We start from the raw sequence: 22727 nt of genomic DNA on the forward strand, positions 1-22727 counted from the left end.
GCGTTCAGACAGTGAAAGAAGCGCGCTTACAGCTCTAAGGAACACACGAAGCACAAAAAAAAAAAAAAAAAAAAAAAAACACCAAATGCGCAGAATGGGCGCAGTGTTTGTTTTTGCGTTGAACGTGAGCTCAGATCTATAGAGCGACCGTTTCGGAAAGGCGTTAGTGCTGGGTTTGTATCCCGGAGCAAGACGAATTTTCTGAGAATCTCTAAAGCTTCTCGGCTGAAGAAAAATCCATCAGAAGGAATTCTTTCTGGGAAATCCGTATGGTTTTCCTTTGTAGCTTCGTGCAGCAATCAGGTGGATGACAATTTTGTTTTTCCTTTTTGAGATAGAGATCTTTATTTATTCGTAATCAAATACAGGCATTGCCATTGGGGATGCTTACTCAGAAGGAGGTCCCATAGTACACGGCTGAAAGGGGGCCTCCTTTCATGCATGTTTCATGATGATCGAGACCAACTCGCACAGCTTTCAGTGACAGTTTGTGGGCTGTATCCTAGTTCGTTTATTCGTTTATTGCGACAGCAATTTATGGACACTATAGGTCAACTTTCGCCGTCGTCGTGATGTCACGGATGTGTACAGGTATAAATATATTTAAAGAAATACAACTAAAATTTTCCGACGGTCGCGAATTCGAAGAAAGTACGTCTATAGCACAAAAGCCCGGTATACTATATCTCTTTCGGCCACGGACGCTTGCATCAGCAGGTAGAATGAACATTCTTAAAAATTTCCCGCGTGCCAAAAGGCGTTTCGTAGCTTACAGGGCGCTGTCCCTTTAACCCAGCAGGAGTAGCCTTGCGTGAGCTGCGTCGCGTCATTATGTCGCATCCGCGCGTAGTTTGAACACTGTTCAAGAAGTCGTTGTTGTTGCCCATCCAACTCGTGGCTCATACCCACTATGGGGGGATTGTCTCAGAAATTAGTAAAGAAATTAAATAGTAAATGAGTAAGAAGTGCGTAAATAGAGTAAAGGAGTAAATTAGTAAGAAGGGAGTAAAGGCTAAAGGAATTGTTCATCAAACAGGTGGCATCATGCTCACTGTGGGGGATTCGCCAAGAAATGGGGGAATTACGCTGGTCTTTACCATAGTCGCGGATTATTCCAAGTTATAAACACAAATGAACTTTCAGGGTGGCTAGAGAGTACGTGCTGTTAAAAGGCGAAATAGATGTTAAAATGATAATAAGAGGAAGAATCAATATCCATAATATAAAAGCACACACACACATGCACACACACATACAGAAAGGAAAGTATACAAACTGAACAGGGTCATTCGGTTGGACTCTATTAGAAATTTATGGACTCGGGAGCAAACGCCCCTGTGGCGGAATAGCAGAGTAGAGGAACAAAGATAGACCGAAAGAAAGGGAGAACGAAAGAAAGAGCGAAAGAACCTTTATGTAGTGCATTAGGTACTCGCTTGTGTCGTTGAGGAGGCCGACCTACAGCGCCATATGTTTACTTCCCACTGCGGCTCGTTATGTCTTGCAAGAAACACCTGATCCTGGGAACGTACTGTGCGACGATCTCTTCGCATGGCGTAGTGCTCAACTAGCCAATCGGCTCATTCGATTTTGCTCAACCAACCAATCAGCCTGCGCCTGACGGCGATGTACTATATCGCCGAAAGTGATCGTCGCAGAATACATCCCCTGCTTTGCGAACAGAGAATACCGGATGCTCATGGAGCAAGCCTGTCTTTTTGCTTTTGATTTCTGCGGCAGCACGTGCATATAACGCTACGTGATTTCCCAGAAAGAGGATCCTTTCCATTAGCGTCTAACCTCGAGGTCGTGAGTTCGATTCCTGGAAGCCCCGGCCGGCACGACGACGGTCGCGCAATTTTGGCAACTAGTAGGAGGAATGGCAGCGAGCCAATTTTCCTGGTCGTTTTTTTTTTTTTTTTTTTTTTTTCTCATTCGAGACGTCATCTCCAAAACCATTCAAAAGCTCCGACCGCAGCCTCGTAAAACGTGGAACGGCTAGCTCGCGATGCACCAGACATCCATTCCTTATTGTTAATTTTGTTTTTGACACTGTCAGCCTAATAGCAGGCTAAATCGAATAATATATCGGTGAGGGTTAACGTCCGAAAGCAACGCAAGCGATATGATTGACGTCCGTAGCGTGAGACGCTACGGATTAAAGTCGCCTGCCTCGTGTTCTCGAACGCGTGTCCTTAAAATAAGCGTGACAGGGAACACCTAACTGAAAATAAATGCATTTTAACCGTATTGTTATATTCGACTAAGTCGCGAAAGAGTGTATTACATGACGCATTATAGGCAGACATCCATATGACATTCATCACATATGCCTCAGCTGTCATTGATGGAGTAATGCTAGATATGTGTTCTCTGTAAGAATGAACACAAACACACACACTCCCACACAAACACACACACACACACACACACCACATCCGCTTGTGCTGTTTTGTGTGATTTCATAACATCCTACACAGAAATGGCGGTCCAATGCGACAAGTCGATGATAGCGCAGGCACTTCAGAATAAACATTCCCATGTGCATGGAGCGAGGCAGAGGACACAGCTGAATAAAGCGGACCAAATGTTTGCGCGCTACGGAAAACTTCGCGTGCGAGCTACGCTCGTGATTCGAGGAGGAGTGGTGAGGGATCGGGGGCTTCGTAACTCAGCTGTCACAACTTTGTTTCAGGTGTTTTTCGAGTACGTAGGAACAAACAACGTGTAGATGGATGTCAGAGTTACAGGCGAGAGCTGTGAACAGCCGGATGAGAGCGACGGATGAGTGAATGAAGCTAGAAGCGAACTTACGCAAAGTGGGTAGAGGGTGACGGATTCAGTAGCGCGCGCGAGAGAGATGATGAAGGGGACTGAATGATACAAACCCCTCAGAAAAGCAGACGCACAAACACGTGGATGAATGAAAGAGCGTGAGAGGAGCTGCAGAGAAATAACCGAGAAAGAGAACAGCACGTCCCCTAGTGGCGAGAGAAATGACTAAGAGGGCAAGAGAATAGAGAGGACAACCGAAAGAGGAGTGGGGAGAAGCGAGAGAAAAGCGAGAGGCCTAGCTCCCTCTCCAGCTTGATACCCGATTTAGCGGCCGAACCCACGCCTCCACGCGGGCTAAAAAATGAACGAACAGTCGTCACCGCAGGGCACCGCCTCCTCCACCTCCAAACGCCGAGCCTTCTGGCAAGCTCACCGTCGCGAGCGGCGGCGACCTCACAAGCGAACGGAAGCTCGCGCCCGCGCACGGACCGTTTTTGATTTTATGCGGTGCCCCCGAAGCGACGTAAAAAAGCGGCGACCAGACGACGATTTCGTTCGGCTCGATTCGATATCTCGGCGCGGACCCCTGGGAGAATGAGCGACTATCGACGTCGTAACGCGACGCCGTTGCGTCCACCTGTTCGAGAAGAGCCGGTGGGCGTCCTGCTGCGGAAAATGTGGCCGTAGTGCGTACGTGTTGTGTGTGTGACCCGTGTGAGTTTTTTTTATCGTTTTGTGAGTGGCCAGCAGCAGCAAAGCGGCCGATCGAGTGTCGTCGTCTGCTACTGGTGCGCGCTGCATTCGTGATGCGCTGGCTGGTCCGGCGGAAGCAGACGGCCTATGCTCCGGCCGGTGGACCGTTATTTTGGGCCTGCGTCGTCTGCTACGTCGTCTGCTGCGTCCTCGGTGTCGCTTCTGCGTCTGGTGAGTCTGCATCTGGTGGAGTATTAATGGCACATTCGACTGGTCGCACCAGTGCGCTCCGACAGCGCTAGCTGCGCTTCGAAGGTCGTGAAAAAACCTAAGCTTAGAGGAAGCCTTACCTTCGGGGCCAATCCCAGTTTACCTATTCGAATACACGCACAAGTGCCATCGATCATCAGAGAACCGCTGAACTGATTTGAATAATATTTGTTTCGTTTAAGAAAGAAAACTGAATTAAGAGAATAAAGGCAGTTTCGTTAGTTGTGGCTTTCAACAATTTTTGCAAAGAAAGAAATTTATAGCCTTAAGAAAAAAAATATATATATATATATATATACACTCCCTGAAATCAGTAGAACCTTTATTTCTTTTAACTGCGACAAACGTAACCAAATTTGGTGCGTTGGATGCAGAGCAATACGGCTTCTTCTCTCCAACGTATTTAGATAGGACCTCTTGAGGTAAAAATTCATACAAGCTTGCATGTGGTGAAATGGCTCTAATTATGCACGAATACAGCTATTTAACAGCTGGTTTGCTCGTTGTATAAAACTTTAAACCTGCAGCACATTATAGCAAACGCTCTCTGAAACCACCAGTCGAATATGTCATATATAGTCACGTGCGTGTGCATTTGCGGAATCTTCAGCTGATGAGAAAGATACATTTTAACTAAGTTTGTCGCGAGAGAAAACTAAGTTCTAACGAATGCTACAAGCTAGGGTCGCTATTGTTTAAACCGAAATTGCAGAAAATCGGTAAAATAAAGAAAAAAAAAATCTCCCGCACCTTGTACCAAAAACAGATATAATAATTCCGTAAATTGTCATTCTAAAACGGACAGCTAGTTTACAACGTAAGTTAAATCGTTGCATTGTTTAAGCGAGCTTTACGAAAGACGTATTCGCAAATTATTGATTTAGTTCAGAGTGGTCGATAATACTGATTTTGATCGCTTTAGGTGTTCGAATACACGCGGTTTACATGGAGATGCAGTTTATCATCATCATCATCATCATTGTTATTATTATTATTGTTGTTGTTGTTGTTGTTGTTGTTGTTGTTGTTGTTGTTGTTGTTGTTGTTGTTGTTGTTGTTGTTGTTGTTGTTGTTGTTGTTGTTGTTGTTGTTGTTGTTGTTGTTGTTGTTGTTGTTGTTGTTAGAGAGTTCTAAATCGAAGATTCATCTTTACAGAAATTTACAATTTTCATAATTTTTATTAACAATAAAATTGATTGCTTAAATAAAAAAAATTTCTTGACATTCAGTAAATCTTACCTATTTTTCTATTCAGATGCAGCAACACTCATAGAAATAATTTGAGTGGATACCAAACGAAGCGATACAGAAGTTTCTCAGACCAAACTCCTACTAAATAGTATTGTTCCCTCGATAAAGAGCTATTTTGCCACTGAACGTGCCCCATGGTGAAGTAATTCAGGAAGCATATTGGAAGTATACGATCAGACAGAGCGAAATGAAAATGAACGAAGTTGACACCTTGATGTCTCAACTCCCAGTGTAACGATCAATTTAACTGCTGATCTGTGAACACTACATTCTTTTGTTTCTTTTTCTCTTGCGTCGTTTGGTATGCCATTTTAATTCCATCGTGGTTTGGAATTAAAACGAATGAAAAGTAACTACCAAAGAGCAAGGTCATGTTCTCGAAGGCAAAGCGCAAGAAAATCGAAACATATTGATCAAGAGTCTCTGCTGGGGTAGTGAGCAGACGATACTCTGGGTGAGTAGCAGACGATCTTTACATGGGATATAGCACGAAAGATAAAAATACCGAGAAATGAGGAAAAAGATAAAGAAAGAAACAAACAACGAACAGAACAGAATGTCAGGAGACTATCGGTTGTGACATACGCTGTAGTCGTCTTTGTGTGACTGGCTGCGCGAAATCATGCAAGCGAGAGTTGCATCTACGCGATTGTGCCGAAGTAGGCACTTAATTGGATCAAGAGCGCGACTTATGCTGACGAAGCCTGCACGAATGATGCAGAGGTTTCACTTCGTATGCATAACGATCGTTGCAGCAGACAACGCGTGCACACACAGGCAACGATCAGAACGAATGGCATGCACATGTAGGCTATATATATAAACGTTGGGCGCGTTTCGATCCTCAGTTGCACTAGAAGAAACCGACGCATCAGAAAAACACCACGAGTGCCTTATGCCACTATGGATCACCAGTGACTATTGAAAGAAATAAAGATATGTATGATGTACGTATGCTGCATGTAAACGTGTATATACAGTATCCCGACTGTCTATAATTCACCGAAAATAAAATAATTCCTTCGTATAACATGCTGTTCTTTAATACTAATGTTTTCATACTTCGAAAACCACATTTCGTATCACTAACATACGCTTCGCGAGCCAATCACACCAAGAACGATTCGCTTTACGTTTAGAGATGTCAACTGGAGTTAAGTCTGCCTGTTTCTTTTTTCTTCTTCTCAATTTCTGTTCTCTGCAGCCTGATGATGTTATCTTTAATCTCTGAAAAGCTACCAAACGCATTCTAGGATGAAATTTTGCCTAGTAAACTGTCTGAGAAAAAAGCGGGCGGCGCGAACTTTGTACGAAGAAGCAGATACTCGATATCGCTCGTTAGTGAAATGACCTCTCGAATAGGACCGTCGAGACCAGCTTCAGAACAATACGTTGCTGACAAGCTCACGATAGGCAACGGCTCCCGGACGGCGCTGTCTCTGGGTGGTGATACACAGGGCGTGAGGAGCAGGATCCGTTTGTTGGCTCTCTGTGCGGAGATGCAAATAAGGGGACGTATTGTGCGACGATCACTTTCGGCGATCGTATCGTCTCGGCCGTCAGGCCCGCGTTGATTGGCTGGTTGAGCACCACGTCACGCGAAGGCGATAGTATCACCGAAGTGATCGTCGCAGAATCTCTGATCTAGGACGAACGCGCATCCCTGCTAAACGGATCCCCCAGGAGAAGGACGGCCAATATGGATATATTCTTCTGTGGATAAAAATCACTCGAGTTTCTCGCGCTTTTACGTCGAAGTCTTTCCACGGTAGAGAGAGAGAATAACATTTTATTGATTGGACTGGAAAGGGGTGTTGGGAGCGGGTGGGTGGGTCCCTATTCCGAGACTCCACTGGCCAGAGCTACTCGCCGGGCCTGGTCGAGTAGACCCCTCTGGGTCTCCAGGTCCGCGCCGGCGAGGATGGTCTCCCACTGCTCCCTATTAGGGAATTTGGACCCCAACAGGGGGGAATTGAATTTTGGGGGCCTACTCGTGCATTCCCACATTACGTGGGCGAGAGTTGGCTTCCCCCAGCACCATGGACAGTGGCTTGGATAGGCCGTAGGCCAAATGGCATGCCACAGCCCGAGGTGCGGGTAGGTATTTGTCTGAATTAGTCTCAAATCCCGGGCATCCGCTCCGCTCAGACTCGGATGGGGCCCCGAGTATGTTCTGCGTTCCAGACGCTGATGCTCAAGGATGTCGCGTGGAGATGTCAAATTTCCACGGTATATACGTATTTAGGATGGAAGTCGAAGGTGGTATGTAGCGTCAAAGCATTTCATAAAAAGCTGCGCATATATTTTAACGAGGGGATAATGTTTTCTTTTTTTTTTTTGTGCCGATCAGAAATGCGCTCTCCAGCAGCTGCATATTAAGCTCCTCGAGAAGGTAAACACACAACTGTTGCTGAGAAAGAGAGAGCTGATAAGGGAAAGGCAGAGAGGTTAACCAGGCTTACCCGGTTGGCTATATCCTGCACTGGGAAAGGGATACTGAAAGATGAGAAGGAGAGAAGTTCATAATTTGTACGGGTACACACGCAATGAAGCGTTCATCGTTCAATTTCTCACGAGCGATCGCATGTCTTCTAGGACTGTATACATCACACGTCACTACACCGGATGGTATTTTTTCTTTTTTTTAACCATACATAATTTTTAACGATCACCTATATGACGGATGACATAATCCTAGTCATTGAGTTAGGTTACTCAAAGAGGCGGACATGACTTGCACGAGAAGTCGTATAATGCGTGATCAACAGAACCTCACTAATTAACACTTTCTAATTACCTTACGGCACATATTGCAAAGCGTATCGCACTTTGAGCGAATTTTCGGGATGACAGCAATTTCCAGAAATTCGTTCCCAAAGCCTGCAACGAAATACATGGGCGCTTCAGTTACCTTTGTGTTTCAATGCGTAAAATGGCGGTGTCTAAAAAAATTTTTTAATGGAACAACAGTGCATTTTTACCGCAAGTTTCACAGCGCACACCTTGAAACCCGTGCGATCCTTAGAATTTGTCCAAAAAGGATATGCCTTGCAAGCTCACCGGATACAATACGTGCTGTTAAGTAATTATTTTAAAAAAATAATTTGTGATTTTTTATGGTTAGTCGATTATGCATTTCGATTTCTCGTGCGACTAATGTCCATCGCTTCAAGTAATCCAGCTAAAGGATTACTATTACGTTATTTGCCACAGTATATTTTAAAACATGTAGGGCAGGTTAACAAAGAAACTAGATAACAAATTAAGGACCGGGAAAAGAGCGATGGAACGAAAGATGTTAGACGTAACGTTAAGAGACAGGGGAGCGAGTGGTGTGGATCAGAGAGAAAACGGGGATAGCCGATATTCTAGCTGACATCAAGAAATAAAAATGGAACTGGGCAGGCCATGTAATGTGTAGGGTAGATAACCGGTGGACCATTAGAGTTACAGAATGGGTGCCAAGAGAAGGGAAGCGCAGTTGAGGACGGCAGACATCTATAGGTGGGGTGATGAAATTAGGAAATTTGCTGGCGCAAGTTAGAATCAGCTAGCGCAAGACAGGGGTAATTGGAGATCGCAGGGAGAGGCCTTCGTCCTGCAGTGGTCATAAAGACAGGCTAATAATGATGACGATCGATGATCTTAAACTTTGTCATGAATAAAAAAAAATGAAAACACTCCGTATAAGGAGTGTTTTTAAAGAGCTTTCCACAGTAGAACCGCCGTGACTTACAGCCTATAGCGAGCAGTGAAAGCAAAATTTGAGGGACGAGGAGGCACAATCGCGGTGACCGTTCCGATCGCATGCCACATGGCAAGAGCGTCCAAGGTCCGAAAATGGATAAGTGCGCATGCTCGTCACGTGGTCGCGCTCGAGGTCAGAAGCGCGAACATTTCCATGCCTGATATCGGCGCTTAACACTCAGACGAGCGATGAAGCATCGGCGCCTAGCTCTTCTTATTCGGAGGGACGGCTCATTTCGGTCACGACCCTAGCGGCAACTGTTGGCAACGCTGAGGTGATGATGATGACGACGACGATGAAGGTGACATGAGCATCGATATCGCCCCTGTGTCAATTATGCCTTGAAATAGAATCCCTAGCTAGAACACTATTTTTAATATGTCACCGGTATAAATTACTAAGAAAAAAGAATTCCTGAAATTTCGCTTGCTAAACTAGGGGTAAACTTAACATATCAAATAGTACCAACTTTCGATGCCTCAGTACTGGGTTTTAGCCAGAGGGAGGTCCTTGATGCAGTTTGTGGCTTCATTCAATCAACAAAGCGAATGTGATCCTTAAATTTATAATTTTATAATTTCTCCTAGTGATATTCGTGTGTTAAATCCTAGCATTACCATTATAAATTGTTCTGTTCAGCAAAATTGTTAATCTGTCAGTTTTGATTGCTCAATAGCACATTACTTGTAGTTTCTTGAAATATTATGTGAAAGTTCAGGTGCCCGACTCTTGACCAATCCCCCAGGGTGGGTGTGAGCTATATTATAGGGTCATGATCATCATCATCCCTTTCGAAACCGCGCGGATGCTTGTAACGCCACTTTTCATTATGATATCACGACTGTTTGCAACATCAAGACTTCTTGCTACATCACGTTTGAAGCTTGAGTAAGGTTGAAACGCTTGAAAAGCTTGGAACGAAAATAAAGCATTGACAAGAAATCGACAACAGGGTTCAAGTTATTTAGACCAATCTTGAGCCTTGCTTATGTAAACATTCGTTCGATTGTATGATTGCATAGTTCACGTGAAGAGGTACATTGCGGTGGAGATACCTAGCGCAGTCATTAGCTCGAGGCCGCTGAGTCTTTTCTCTCTCTCTCTCTATCTCTCTCTGCCGCTCTCCATCCCATTAGTGTAATATTTACTGGCTAGTTAGTGTAGCAGAGCCACCTGGCCAGTGCAAGCTAGGGGCATAATCAACGAGCTCAAATGTCTCCGCTTATATTATAGTGTACTGACATACTCTTGAGCACTTAACTCAAAAGAGAGCGCGCGGAACGCTCACGAAAAAGAAAGAAGGAAAAGAACCTTCTCGCAACCAGCTCTCGGCAATTCGGTGACGAAACGCCTCTATTGAGAGGCAGTTATCGCGTTGCAGTTAACCCAACTTTTCACCCCCTTTCTACAACAATCTCCAAACGCCCGAAACATATTTTTTTTTCTACTCCACACCGCTAGGTCGGCGCCACCGTCTGTCTATTGCCTCCCGCCCACTCTTCCCTCCTTATTTTCGTCCTCCATCCGTATTTTCGTCTCCCCAGTGGAGACCTTCTGCCACCTTGGTGTGTACCCGGTCAAGGCACGTCGCAGCCAACCGAGACCCGAAACCGCGCGCGCGGCACGACAGAAAAAGGTTCCAATACGAAAGCGCGGGCATTTTTTTGGCGGCAACGCGAGCTATTTGGCGGGAAACTTGCCAGCGGGACCGCCGCGTGCCACTTCCTATATACCAGCGCGCTTCCCACGCTGCCGTCCAATTCAGCGCGCAGAAAAAGACGGGCGTGTATACGTACGCGTAGATCGCTATACGCGATTATACTTTTAGCGTGCGTAGGATCCTTTGGTGCGTACCTGAATGGCGATTCTTCTGTATAATTTTTTATCACTATATACTTCCGTGTTCTCATCGTTCCTATGGGTGGCGTCACGGTTTCTTGGCTGACGTGCCAATACGATTCCAGTTCACATGGCTGATTCTTCTTTATTTGTTTATCAATGCGAAAGGCATTATATATCCCATGAGGCGGGAAAAGCCGGCGTCGTCCGCAACGAGTGGTACCAAAAATCAATGTGACGTCATCAGCGCCTTGTATGACGTCAATAGTAATACAGAAAATACATGGTATAACAACGTTAATTAGTAGTAATTATGGGTTAACAATGCAAATTAAGGCGGATTAGAGTTAAGTAAAGTGAATTAAAGTTAGAACAAGTTAGAGTAAGGGGACTTAAGGTGGAGTAAAGTGAATTAAGGTGAAGCAAAGTGAATGAAGGTGAATTAATGTGGATTAATGCGGCCTAAAGTGGATTAATTAAGTTTGTACAAGTTAGAGCACGGTGGATTAAGGCATAGCTGTGAAGGATGCGTGACAATGTATGACGTCACGCAGCATGGACGTTGCCAATGAATTAGAGAAGGCATAATGATTTCGCATTCAAATCCCGTAAGGATACTTAAGTGACTGACAATTTATTCAAGACAATTAATCTCACAAAACTTTCGATGGCCTTTGGAACTTGCCTTAAATGAATTGCAGAATTGGAATGACAGGTTTGTAAATGGCACTCGTGGTATATCGAGAACGTCAGCATATCAGTTAACCAGCTATTGGAAAAGAGCCCATATACCCGGTATCTATAATCGTATATGACTACAATATGGGATTATACTGGAACACACCGGTTTTCATACAGGATCCCTTAGGATCATATCGGATTGTTGATACAGGGCAGATGTGGCATGCATACGGCATTTTTCAGTAGGGTTGTTAAGCCATATAAGGCGCCAAAATGAAAGCCAATAGCGGCGCCACGTTGTGCATATATATATATATATATATATATATATATATATATATATATATATGCCCCTATGTCGTCACGGACTTCGACAGTAGACCTACTCGCCCCTAGTTAATTGCTTATCGATTAGAAAGGACTACAGTGAATTGTAATAGAACCCGGTTGACGCGAAATTCAAGAAACGAAAACGTTGATCTAGGTTTTTCTCCGCTAGGAGGGTAATCAACCAGTCATTTATCTAGTATAACAAATGAAAGCAGAGTCTTGTAAAGAATGGTGCACAATTCTAAAGTGGTTTAGTTTTTACGCTATAGTGTCTTCTATAATTACCCACAATCTGCACAGCAGGAGGTCGCCACTTCGATTATCATGCCACGCCCCGGATGCGTATCGGTGATGGTGGGGGTGGGAGCGGTTGTAATACGTCTTTATTTAAGATTGAGATATTCGCCTGCGGGCCTCTGTGTAGGTTGGTCTCGCACCTTCTACGTATATCAGGGAATCCAGGTCAGGTATCGCGGGCGCGTAATGCGAAAGCGCTTGTATACACGTATATTCCGGCGCGCCTTGCGAAAAACCAGGTGACTGAAATGAATACAGACCGCTTCGCTACAGTATAACTTCTGTATAGTGCAAGCAGTAGCGTCAGTTACAGTATAACACATGAATCACGAAGTGTTGGCGATCAAGTCAACGAAAAGCAAGATTACTACAACTTATCTTCGTGGTACACAAGCTCCGAAATAAGGCGGGAAAAGTCACTTGGCGCTATTATGGTGTGAAACGGGCAGTTTCTTCTATACTTAATCGTGGCTGTGATAAGAGCGATGCCCTGTAACCTGCGGGTTTACAGGGCATCAACCCTTGACCTACTTCAGGCGAGACTAATAGAAACACCAACTTTGTTAAAATTTAAAAAAAAATAACAAAGTTGGTGTTTCTGTTTAGTCTCGTTGTTAATACTGATAAAACATTCTTGCGAAACCCTGTTGTCATTAATTTTCGCTGTGACAATTTGATTACTAGATAAGTACAAGTGATGGCCAAACTCCCTTTTCTTTTTTTTCGCACCGGGACCTCAGCGTAGGTTATGTGTGACGTCATGGAGGTACGTTCTGTGTGACGTCATGACGCATTTGCTCGTATTTGGGCCGCCCTGGATCAGTGAAAAATTCTGAAACTCGCCGGCTGCAGTCTTTGGCTCTTTGAGAATATAGTTTAGTCCACCTTTACCGAAAAAAATATCAATTATACACCCGAGCAGTTGCCGCCAAAAGTACGCGACGTCACAGCAAGTTGATGCAGGAACTTCACGATGGCGTGACCGCCCATCCTTACTTTATTTTTATTTTTTCCCGTGTTTCCTGGTTTACCAAGCCTCGATCCTATCTTTTGGTAAAGGTGACTTTTCTTGCATTTCAAAGCGTAATTTACAGCTCAAATTATATTTCTCTTTAGTGTCCTTGAAAGGTGTTCTCCGCAGTAGTAGTCGCCGTTGTGTGTCTGTAAGGGGGCGGGGGGGGGGGGGGGGGAGAGAGAGAAATCGGCCTAGTTTCAAAGGGCGTTTGCAAAGCCATTTTGCAGGGTATTGAGTTGGAGTTGAGTAAACAAAACCAAATTAAAAAATAAAAGAGGGACAACGTGAAATCGTGAACAATCAATCTGGCCATCAGCTGTAACGAAAATAAATAAATAATGGGTGCATGAGTAAAAAGAAAGTGAATAAAGCAACCCAGAAAGGGAGATTCATTCATGCATTCAATCATTCAATGAATTTAACGTCCCAAAAGTTAAAGCACTTAACGTCATCCGTATTTTAGCTGTCCTAGCTCAGTGGAAATTCTGAAACTCGCCAACTGCAATCTTTGGCTCTTCGAGAAATAAAAAAAAAAAACATAAAAGAAAAGAAAGAAAGAGCGAACTAACTGTACGAGTAACGCAAGACAACGCACGATTGTTATGAGCTGTGCCTAAACAGGATGAATCCACGTACGGACGCCCGCCGTGGTATCCCAGTGGCTATAGGCTATAGGCTGCCGAGCTCGAGCACGCTGGTTCAACCCCGCCAGCGGAGGCCTCATTTCGACGGAGGCAGGATGCAAAAACGGTCGTATACTAAAGACTTGGGTGCACGTTAAAGAAACCCAGGTGGCAAAATTACTCGCCACGGCTTGCCTCGTAATCACCTTCGGCGGGTAAAGTCCTACAATTTAATTGGTAATTCTTTTTTTTTATTTTACAATATTTGATACACGCAATGCACGCCGTTCACGACTCGTCATCCGGTCACCCCGAGAACTTGTAGAAGACAGACAATTGAATTGCTATCTCACCTGGTGAACCACGATCTAGTGACAGCAAAGAAATAAGGGAAGAACACGCTCACCAGAGACGCCTGGAGAACTGTAGCTGCAACTACCTGATTTGGGCGAGTTGGTCTATCTTGAGTATAACTTGAAGCAACGCGAAGACGAGGACAGGAATGGGAAACAAACGCATACAGGACGATCGAGCGCTGAACAGCCAACTGAAGAAATTATTCAAGGAACAACCAGCTTTATAACGTGTCAAAAATCGTCGACTACTGGTTCTTGTTCAGTTTAGTGCTCGTTGTTGTTGCCTCAAAACATGGCTCGTACCCACGAGTTTGTTTGTTTTCGATTGCTGCTCTCGTCTTCTTCGCGTTGCTTCAAGTTATACGGGAGAGTTTGTGTTCGTTGAAGTAGATAAAAGGTGATACTACAGTACCGCATCTCGTTTTACAGGGATGCAGACATCATGAAAGTTGGCCAGATAACAAATGGTTGTGCTATAGATAAAGATAACAAATCTGTAGGCTGCCCAAAATTCGACGCGTCCTTATGGGGATATGACTTGAAATTTATCGAGCAGAAGTTATCTGATCCATCCGTTCGCTCTGGAACTGATGTCTCTGAGCCACAGTCACGGCTATATCCTGCAGCAGGATCAATATTCCACAACTTTGAATAGTGAATTCTCGAATCGAATATACAAATCGAATAGTAAAGATTATTCGATTTGCGTAGTCGACATTTCCAAGATTCGCACGTAGCCAGTTGCTCACCGCCGCGTGGACTCAAACAGTGCGACTCGTGCGGACGCTCCAGAATTGAAACCCCGGGCACCGTCGCCGAGGGTTCAGAGGCCTCTGACCTTTTCGGGAGGGCGGCCGACAAGTGGCGAGTGTGCGTGCTCGAGCAACACTTTTTGTTTTCTTCTTTTCATTTCGTATTTTATTTATGTCGGTAAGAACTCTCCCATACACGCGAACAAGACGGCAGCAGGAGGCGTCGACACACAATGGGCCGTCAGGGTGAACGACGTACGTTGATCGTCGGCGCCGAAGCACGTCGTGTTCTCCAAAAAAATGACGCCTTGTCGGTACACGAAACAACCGTCGTAGCTCGGAGAGTTCGAGTGTATAGTGAGATTTCTGAATCGAATGGAATACGAATATCCGAGCAAAAAGGAAAAGCTAAACCTTCGAATATCGAATCAAATATAGATTCTCAATTTCTCAATTTTCTCGATTCCAGAATCGAGTATAATTCCTAAAATTTTCTCAAGTTCTAAACGAAATAAAATACAAATTTTGTGCGGTGCCAGTTCATTAAAAACAGAATGAGGCTCAGTTACATTATTTGGTACATTTGTGTAACGCCGTTCGCAACTCGAGGTCCGGTCAACTGAGGATCTTGTTAAATGAGAGACGACTGATTTCATATTTTGCACACCCTGACATTAGAGAGCTTTAGATGATGGGACGCAAGCGGCTTCCGTACGCAAAAGCATAGTCCCTTAAATGGCAAAAGCTAGGGTACACGGTACTGCGCATGTGCAGATACCTGCGTAGCGGTCTGCGCATGCGCAGTACCGTACCCTAGTTGTTGCGTACGCAAGCCGCTTGCGTCTCATCATCTAAAACTCTCTAATGACAGTGTCGTGATACGAGGAAACAGCGCTTCACCAGATGCGCGTATAGAATGTCGTGTTCATTCAAAAGAGAGAGGTGTACGTGATATACTACAGCGACACGTGTTGTTCCAACGCTATGCAAACGGGGAGAGAAGACCGTGGCCGAATAATATAACTTGCTTTGCCTACATCGAAACAACAAATTCTCGTATTGGCTGCCTAAAAAGCGAGGCGTTCTTATTGAATGACTGGAAACTGTCGAGCAGGTTGTGTGTCTCCCGTGCGTTCGCGCAGCAAATGGTGCGTCGCGCGTAACAACCGCGGCTCGCTCCTGCAGCGGTATCATTCGGAGCAGTCCTTGTAAACTAGCATCGGTCCTACTGCCTCGACACTCCAATAAGTGTTTGCAACCCTTACATTCGAAAAAAAAAAATGACAGACAGACCGACAGACAGGGCAGGCAGATTAGATAGATAGATAGATGGATAGATAGATAGATAGATAGATGGATAGATAGATAGATAGATAGATAGATAGATAGATAGATAGATAGATAGATAGATAGATAGATAGATAGATAGATAGATAGATAGATAGATAGATAGATAGATAGATAGATAGATAGATGTTTCCGAACCGAATCTTGGCAAGTGTTCACGACTAGCGCCAGAACAATTCGGGGTATACATTGCAGATTCGAGTTCCCCGTTCGATATGCGCGCACTTGGCATTCGAACCGGAAGCCTACGGAGGCGCGATGTGCGACAAAAACAAAAGGCACGTGCTTGGCGCGGCGCGCTTCGGGCACAAGTGCGCGCTGCCACCAGCAACAACAGCAACGGGTGGGCACGATAACAGGCCCCCTCCAACGGTACACCACGGCTGCGTGTGACCGTAGACAGAGAGGGTGCGCAAGGTACATAGCAGCAAGCCGAGGTTACAAACAAAAGAGATAAGAACGAACGTAAAACGAAAGTCTGAACTAAAACGAAAGCCCCGCGAGGTTCACGGCGAATGCGGCGACACCTGTGGGCGTTGGGGCGTGACGAGCGTGGCTGAAGCTTTTTTTTCTCGCCCGAGAGACGGGCGGCCGCGGCGGGGTTGTGCGCGCACGTGCAAAAACGGCTGCACGCTTTTGGTGCGTGCGCGTTTCTTTTCCATTCATGTTTTGTTTTCGTTTATTTTTACTCGCACCTGAGTATCCGCGGGTGCGTCTTGATAGCCATGCAGGCGCGCACGCGTGTCTGCTATCCCTGGCGCTGAGCCGCTCTTCCTCAAGGGCTGCAGAAGATAGCTCCAACATTTCTTTTCCTCATCCAGAACCACTTATCTCTCTGCTATCTAAGTGATTCCACCCTAAAGTCGTGCAATGTTGTGAAAGCTGTACAGAGCCCCGAGTTAGAAAAAATCAGTGCGCGAGTGAACCACAGTAGTGTATTGCCGTCAGAAAAAGTCCCGCTCCTCCTCAGTTGTTTTTTTTTTTTTTTTTTGGACGACCCCAAGCTGGCACTCTTTGTGTGTTTCGCGAACCACATGATCGAGTTGTAACTCGAAAGTATATATACAAGTATGAGAATTCCCAATAAATTGGTATGATTACACAGGCTTTGCCGCCCGATATCTATCTATCTATCTATCTATCTATCTATCTATCTATCTATCTATCTATCTATCTATCTATCTATCTATCTATCTATCTATCTATCTATCTATCTATCTATCTATCTATCTATCTATCTATCTATCTATCTATCTATCTATCTAGCCGCCTACGTCTTGGTGCTCTCATAGTCGTTTCGTTAACTTGGTATGTAACTGGGATGGGTTCGGACATGGGCACTAAGTGAAGGAAATACTAAAGGATGATGGTAGAAGTTCATGAGCATGACTCGGCATGAGCCGGTGTTCATTTTTTCGCTTTTACTTACACAGATGATACTCAAAAACAACGGTCGAAATTCGACACGTCCTCTCCCGCAGCCCTAATGGACACCAAAGCAAGTTAAACGTATACCCATATTAAAGTCAGTTAAGCTTTATTCCGCGCTCCAAGGCCGCCTCAGCACACCTCCTAGCGTCAGCAGCACCGCACGGTACTATAACGCAGAGAAACACAGTTAACACGTGTTTCGGCCTCGGCGGCGCTAAATGCGAAAGCGGGCGTCAAAAAACAATTCGCCGCCGGTTCCAGGCGGCTTGGATTCGTTTCGTTGAAGCGTGAGATGAAAACGTGCGAGGCAATCTGCAAAGCGACCGTGACGAAGTTCGTGACGGACGAAGGATGTATCGGAGACAAACAAACAAAGAGCTCGTATTTCCCTTTGGCCCTTTTCGCACTTCCGGACGTGGTGCCGGTCAACCCGTTTTGTATAGTTGCTTTGCAAGCTGCCGTTAAACACTTGCGGAGAAGTGGGCGGCATTGCTAGTCTCTATACATGCAGTGCCTGTTTGCTTGTTTGTTTGTTTGTTTGTCTGCACGACAGTTGTGTTTCGTCACGAGCGTCGATCGGAGCAAAATCTGCGCGTCGTTCGCACGTGCGACACGGGTCGGCGACCCGGCCGAAATCACGTCCTCTCCTGTGGTCACGTGGTCGCGGCGCGCAAGCGGGCTCAATTTTTTTTCCCGTGTGAACGCGATTCCTCCTCATTGCGTTAATTGGCACGCCGCCCACGCTTCGTCGCACGCCAAGCACGTTTTTTTTCTCCCGCGCGTCCTCTCTGCGCCGAGAGAAACTGTTTAGACCACTTATTTTCCTACTATAGAGTTACTATGGAACTGTGGTACTGGCGATCATTCAGCTATATAGCAAGAGTATGGCTGTGTTCCAATACTCGCCGTAGACGGCAAAGTAGACAGCTATAAGCGCGGGAAGCGACCATCTAAACTCTTGTTACGATTCTGACGAACACGTCAAAGAAGACAGCTTCGCGAAGACATGATCGAAGTCAAAGACGATCTGGGATACTTTCCTGTCTAAACAAGATGGCGTCTGAGGAGGACGCTTGGAAACCCGATGGTAGAGTGTACTAGAATCCCCAATCTAGCACACACACACACACACACACACACACACACACACACACACACACACACACACACACACACACACACACACACACACACACACACACACACACACACACACACACACACACACACACACACACACACACACACACACACACACACACACACACACACACACACACACACACACATCTATCTATCTATCTATCTATCTATCTATCTATCTATCTATCTATCTATCTATCTATCTATCTATCTATCTACCCCTCGATCAATCAGTCGATTTTTGTATACGCGTATAGCCATGCACTCTACCTATTTATCTGTCGATCTACCTCTCTATCTATCAATCAGTATATCTATATGTCTACCTGCCTAATCTATCCACCCATTCATCCATCTATATGTCTCCACTTTGCCGAGCTGTATACATCATATGTGCAAACCCCGTATCTCTTGCAGATCCTCCCAAGGTGCAGCCCTTCCAGTTCCCGAGTCGGCCGCAGCTGGGCAAGCGATTGCGCATCACGTGTTCGGTGACTCAGGGAGACTCGCCGCTCAGCTTCGCCTGGCTCAAGGACGACGCCGAGCTGACAGCGCCTTCTTCTTCCTCCTCGGCCGAAGGCGCCGACGACCACCCGGTCTCCCTGGACGCCGGGCCGGAGAGCTCCGTGCTCGTTCTCAAGAGGCTGGGCGTCGACGACATCGGGAATTATACGTGCGTCGTCTCTAACGCCGCCGGCACCGACAAGTTCCAGGCATTCCTCAGGTTCCCAGGTGAGGAGAATAGCGTTCGATGAATCCAGGAGAGAGAGAGAGAGAGAAAAAAAAACATTTACTAAAACAAAGGGAAACCGCAGGGTCCTTCGACGGGCCCTGGGCGTGAGTGGAGTCCTGAGTCCAGGACCCCATGAGCCGGGGCCGCCCGGCGCGCTCTGACGATCAGATCGAGCTGGTCCAACGCCTCCTAGATAGCAGGCTTGTGCACTATTCTTATGACGTCACGCTACTTGGACCGAAATTTCCATTGCCAAGCCAGGTGTGACGAAAGCGGTGACGTCAAGATCACCGCGCGGCTTACTCGGGAGCATCCCCATTAGATTAGATTCTATGGAAGTCGGGCAAGGTACCATGACGTCATGGATCGAAGTGCAGAGGCCTTGTGCTACCTAGGAGGCGTCGGCTGGTCCCACGAGTTGACGCTATAGGCACGTCTTGCATGGTGCTCCAGCGAAAACGACCAGAAATCAAATGATACGCGCAGGACACACAAAGAGAGAATTTTAAGATTGAGAAAGGCAGAGAGGTCGGCCTGAGGTACGATCCACTGGCCAGCTAATCTGCGCTGGAGGAAGGGGAAGAGGGAAATAAGGAGGAACAAGATGGATGACGATGACGACTGAAAACAAAAGAGGCAATACACACATTAGGCAAGTCTGAAGTCCACAGTCTAAAGTCCAGGGCCCGTATCCACAAAAAGCTCGAATTGAGCTTTTCCCCCATTTCGTAAGAGAGAACTGTAACCAATCCTGGAGCTCTGTGAATTTGGTGCCCGGTCCGTACTTTAGAAAAATTGTGAATTCCGCCTGTAAACTAGGTTTGCAGTCACACCAAAGGCCCAATGTGCCTTCCTCTAACAACGGGTTGGCTGTAGGTAAGAAGAAGAGCATCAGTGAACCTCTGTCGATCTTTCCACATGGCACACGGCGGACACAAAACACACCACAACGCTCATCACATCTCGTTGAAACTATAGTGTCTTTCAGAAAGACTAGGAGCGCCTTCGTAGCGCGGAATGCACAGATGGAGCTATTCCATGAACCACGTAAAGACAGTACAGTGGGCCACAAAAGTTTACGGGATACGGTTTCCACGACAAAATGTTAATTTGTACCCTCTTACGGCACGACGCCGCTGATTTAGTAGGTCACGGTGTATGGGTGGCAAAAATTCCAACAGACTGAAAATTTTAATTTTAGGCCACCTACAGGTTTCGCGGGAATTCGACTTTTCCGAAAACCTTGCATCCCGTAAGCATTTGTGACCAACTGTGCGCATCATAGCTCAAGGCCCGATGATCTCCGCTGTATACATTCACTTCTAACATTACGGCAGTCCTTTCTAACGGGAATAGGCTGCAAGGGAAGATGAAGTGAACTACGTCCTTTCGTACATTGCACCCAGGGCCGATTCTATCCGCCGATTCCATCCGCTAAATTTCAAACAGTAAGTAATTTTGTATCGAGGAGTCATTTCACCGAATGAGGTGCAGACATGCGCGCCTGTCCAACTCGGCATGCACGACTCGCACATTGTAAGGGCAAACTTGAAAGACCCGATACTGCTGCTCTGAGAAACCAGAGGCGAGGAACTTGAAACTGGCTTAGTGTATGGTTATGGCATTCTGCTGCGGAACTCGAGGTCGTGGGTCTGATGCCTGGCCGCGGCGTATACGCATTCTTATGGGGAAGGAATGCAAAATAAGTTTAAGGTGAGAAATTCAGCCCAAAGGACAACCACAAAGAAGAGACGATACAAGTACTGGCGTCTCGTCTTTTCTTTGTGGTTGTCCTATGAGTTTGCGCTTTAATTCCTCACCTTAAAATACTATGTACTAACTAGCCCCAACCGAAGTTTCAGCCTTAATTAACACGTGGGTTCAAGTGCCGTAATGAACTCTATCTTAATTAAACCGGTCTTAATGAACTTCGCCTTATTTCACTCTGCCTTAATAAACTTTGCCTCAATTGAGGTAGTCAACTGCCTTGATTGGCTCACTTGACTTTTTCGACCATCGTGGTCACGCCAACGCCGACTACGCCGGATTTCGCGCCTCATGAGCCGTTTAATGCTTTCGCATTAAAACCACTAGGACACTCAGAGAAGACACACTGGACCACAGCGCTTGAGCTTACGCGGAGGTTTGCGTCGGCTACAATTCCGCTCTGCATACTTGCGGATCGCAGTGCCACCCTTCTGGAAGCGCGAGCCAGAGCCCGCGGAGGCCCTGCAGGGCGAACGGGCCATCCTGTCCTGCGAGGCCGGAGGATACCCGGAGCCACAGGTCACTTGGAAGAGGCGACACGGTCAGTGTGCGTTCGACTCTTTTTGTGCCGTGCCCTGATCTTTCTTTATTTTATATTATACTTCATTGTTGATCGTTTCCTTTCCTTCCTACATTTTTTTCGTTCATTCTTTTCTTACTTACGTGTAATTATTTCTTTAATTTTCCCCGCTGTTGCTTCTTTCCACCCTTCCTTGTTCTTTCTTTGAATTCCCTCCTTCTTTCTTTCATTACTTTATCGTTTCATTTTCCTTCCTTCGTGCTTTCTTCATTCATACTTTCCATCATAATCAGAACTGGTTTTGGAACGTAAAACCCTAGAAAGAAGAATTCATACTTTCCATCCTTCCTTCTTTCTTTCTTTCTTTCTTTGATTCTTTCCTTGCTCTTCTTACTTTGTTTCTTTCTTCTTCCTATTTTTGATTTTTTTTCCTTACATTTTTTCTTTCTTTCACATTTGTGGCTTGGGGTGTCATAGATTTGCGGTGAGGGGCAGAAATGCTTCTAACTTTGCTCGCGCATTCGATATTGTGTGTTTCGGAGAAACGCCGGGGCAGTATTCTGGGACACGATCAAACTCCGCCATATTGTCCAATTAGCCATCCTGTCAACTCTGATTGGCTGAGAGAGCTGCTACGTACGGCCTCTCCGATTGGCTCAGAAGGCCGCCATTGCGGAATTTGACAATATGGCGGAAATCGACAATGTCCAGAGTAGTACCCCGGATGTGAAAAACGGCGCTACAGAGGAGAAAAAGAGCCGGTTCGATACAAATGCCAGCCCACAGCTTCGTAATGCAAGTTTAGAATTCACATCGATTTGTCATTTTGACAGGTACAGATGGTACTGACTACTCTTTTAGCGCACGAAGACGAAGCGCAATAAAGTCTTCTCTCTTCGTTTTCGTCTTTCGTGCTGCGCTAAAACAGTAGTCAAGACCAACAGTAAACCAACTATCTCAGTTGCCCATTGTGCTACAAATGGTCCAACTGTGGAGGCACGCATTGGGAGTTCAGTAAGGCATCGGTTTTGGTTATTATGGATAGTTGGTTGCGGGTGTATACCGCGTGCTACGAGTAAACAGAGCGGGGAGACCGACCCGAAGAAATAGGATAGCACACGTGCGAGCGTTACGTCAGGCCAGATGTGTACGCAAC

The 22727-nt window shown here is 45.8% G+C and overlaps 1 protein-coding gene across 2 annotated transcripts in view; it reads left to right on the forward strand.

Annotated features, from left to right (window-relative positions):
- The first annotated feature begins 3167 nt into the window (after positions 1-3167).
- Positions 3168-22727, forward strand: part of LOC119431187 (Down syndrome cell adhesion molecule homolog) — a 43408-nt gene continuing 23848 nt past the window's right edge. The window contains exons 1-3 of one of the 2 annotated variants that reach the window (XM_037698658.2): positions 3168-3699; positions 18969-19283; positions 21473-21592. In XM_037698658.2, the coding sequence (XP_037554586.1) occupies positions 3582-3699; positions 18969-19283; positions 21473-21592 (553 nt within the window). In that variant the 5' untranslated portion in view covers positions 3168-3581. The remainder of the gene's footprint in view (positions 3700-18968; positions 19284-21472; positions 21593-22727) is intronic. The other variant, XM_037698657.2, reaches the window with a different exon arrangement.

Source organism: Dermacentor silvarum, chromosome 10 (assembly GCF_013339745.2).
Source record: "Dermacentor silvarum isolate Dsil-2018 chromosome 10, BIME_Dsil_1.4, whole genome shotgun sequence".
NCBI lineage: Eukaryota > Metazoa > Arthropoda > Arachnida > Ixodida > Ixodidae > Dermacentor > Dermacentor silvarum.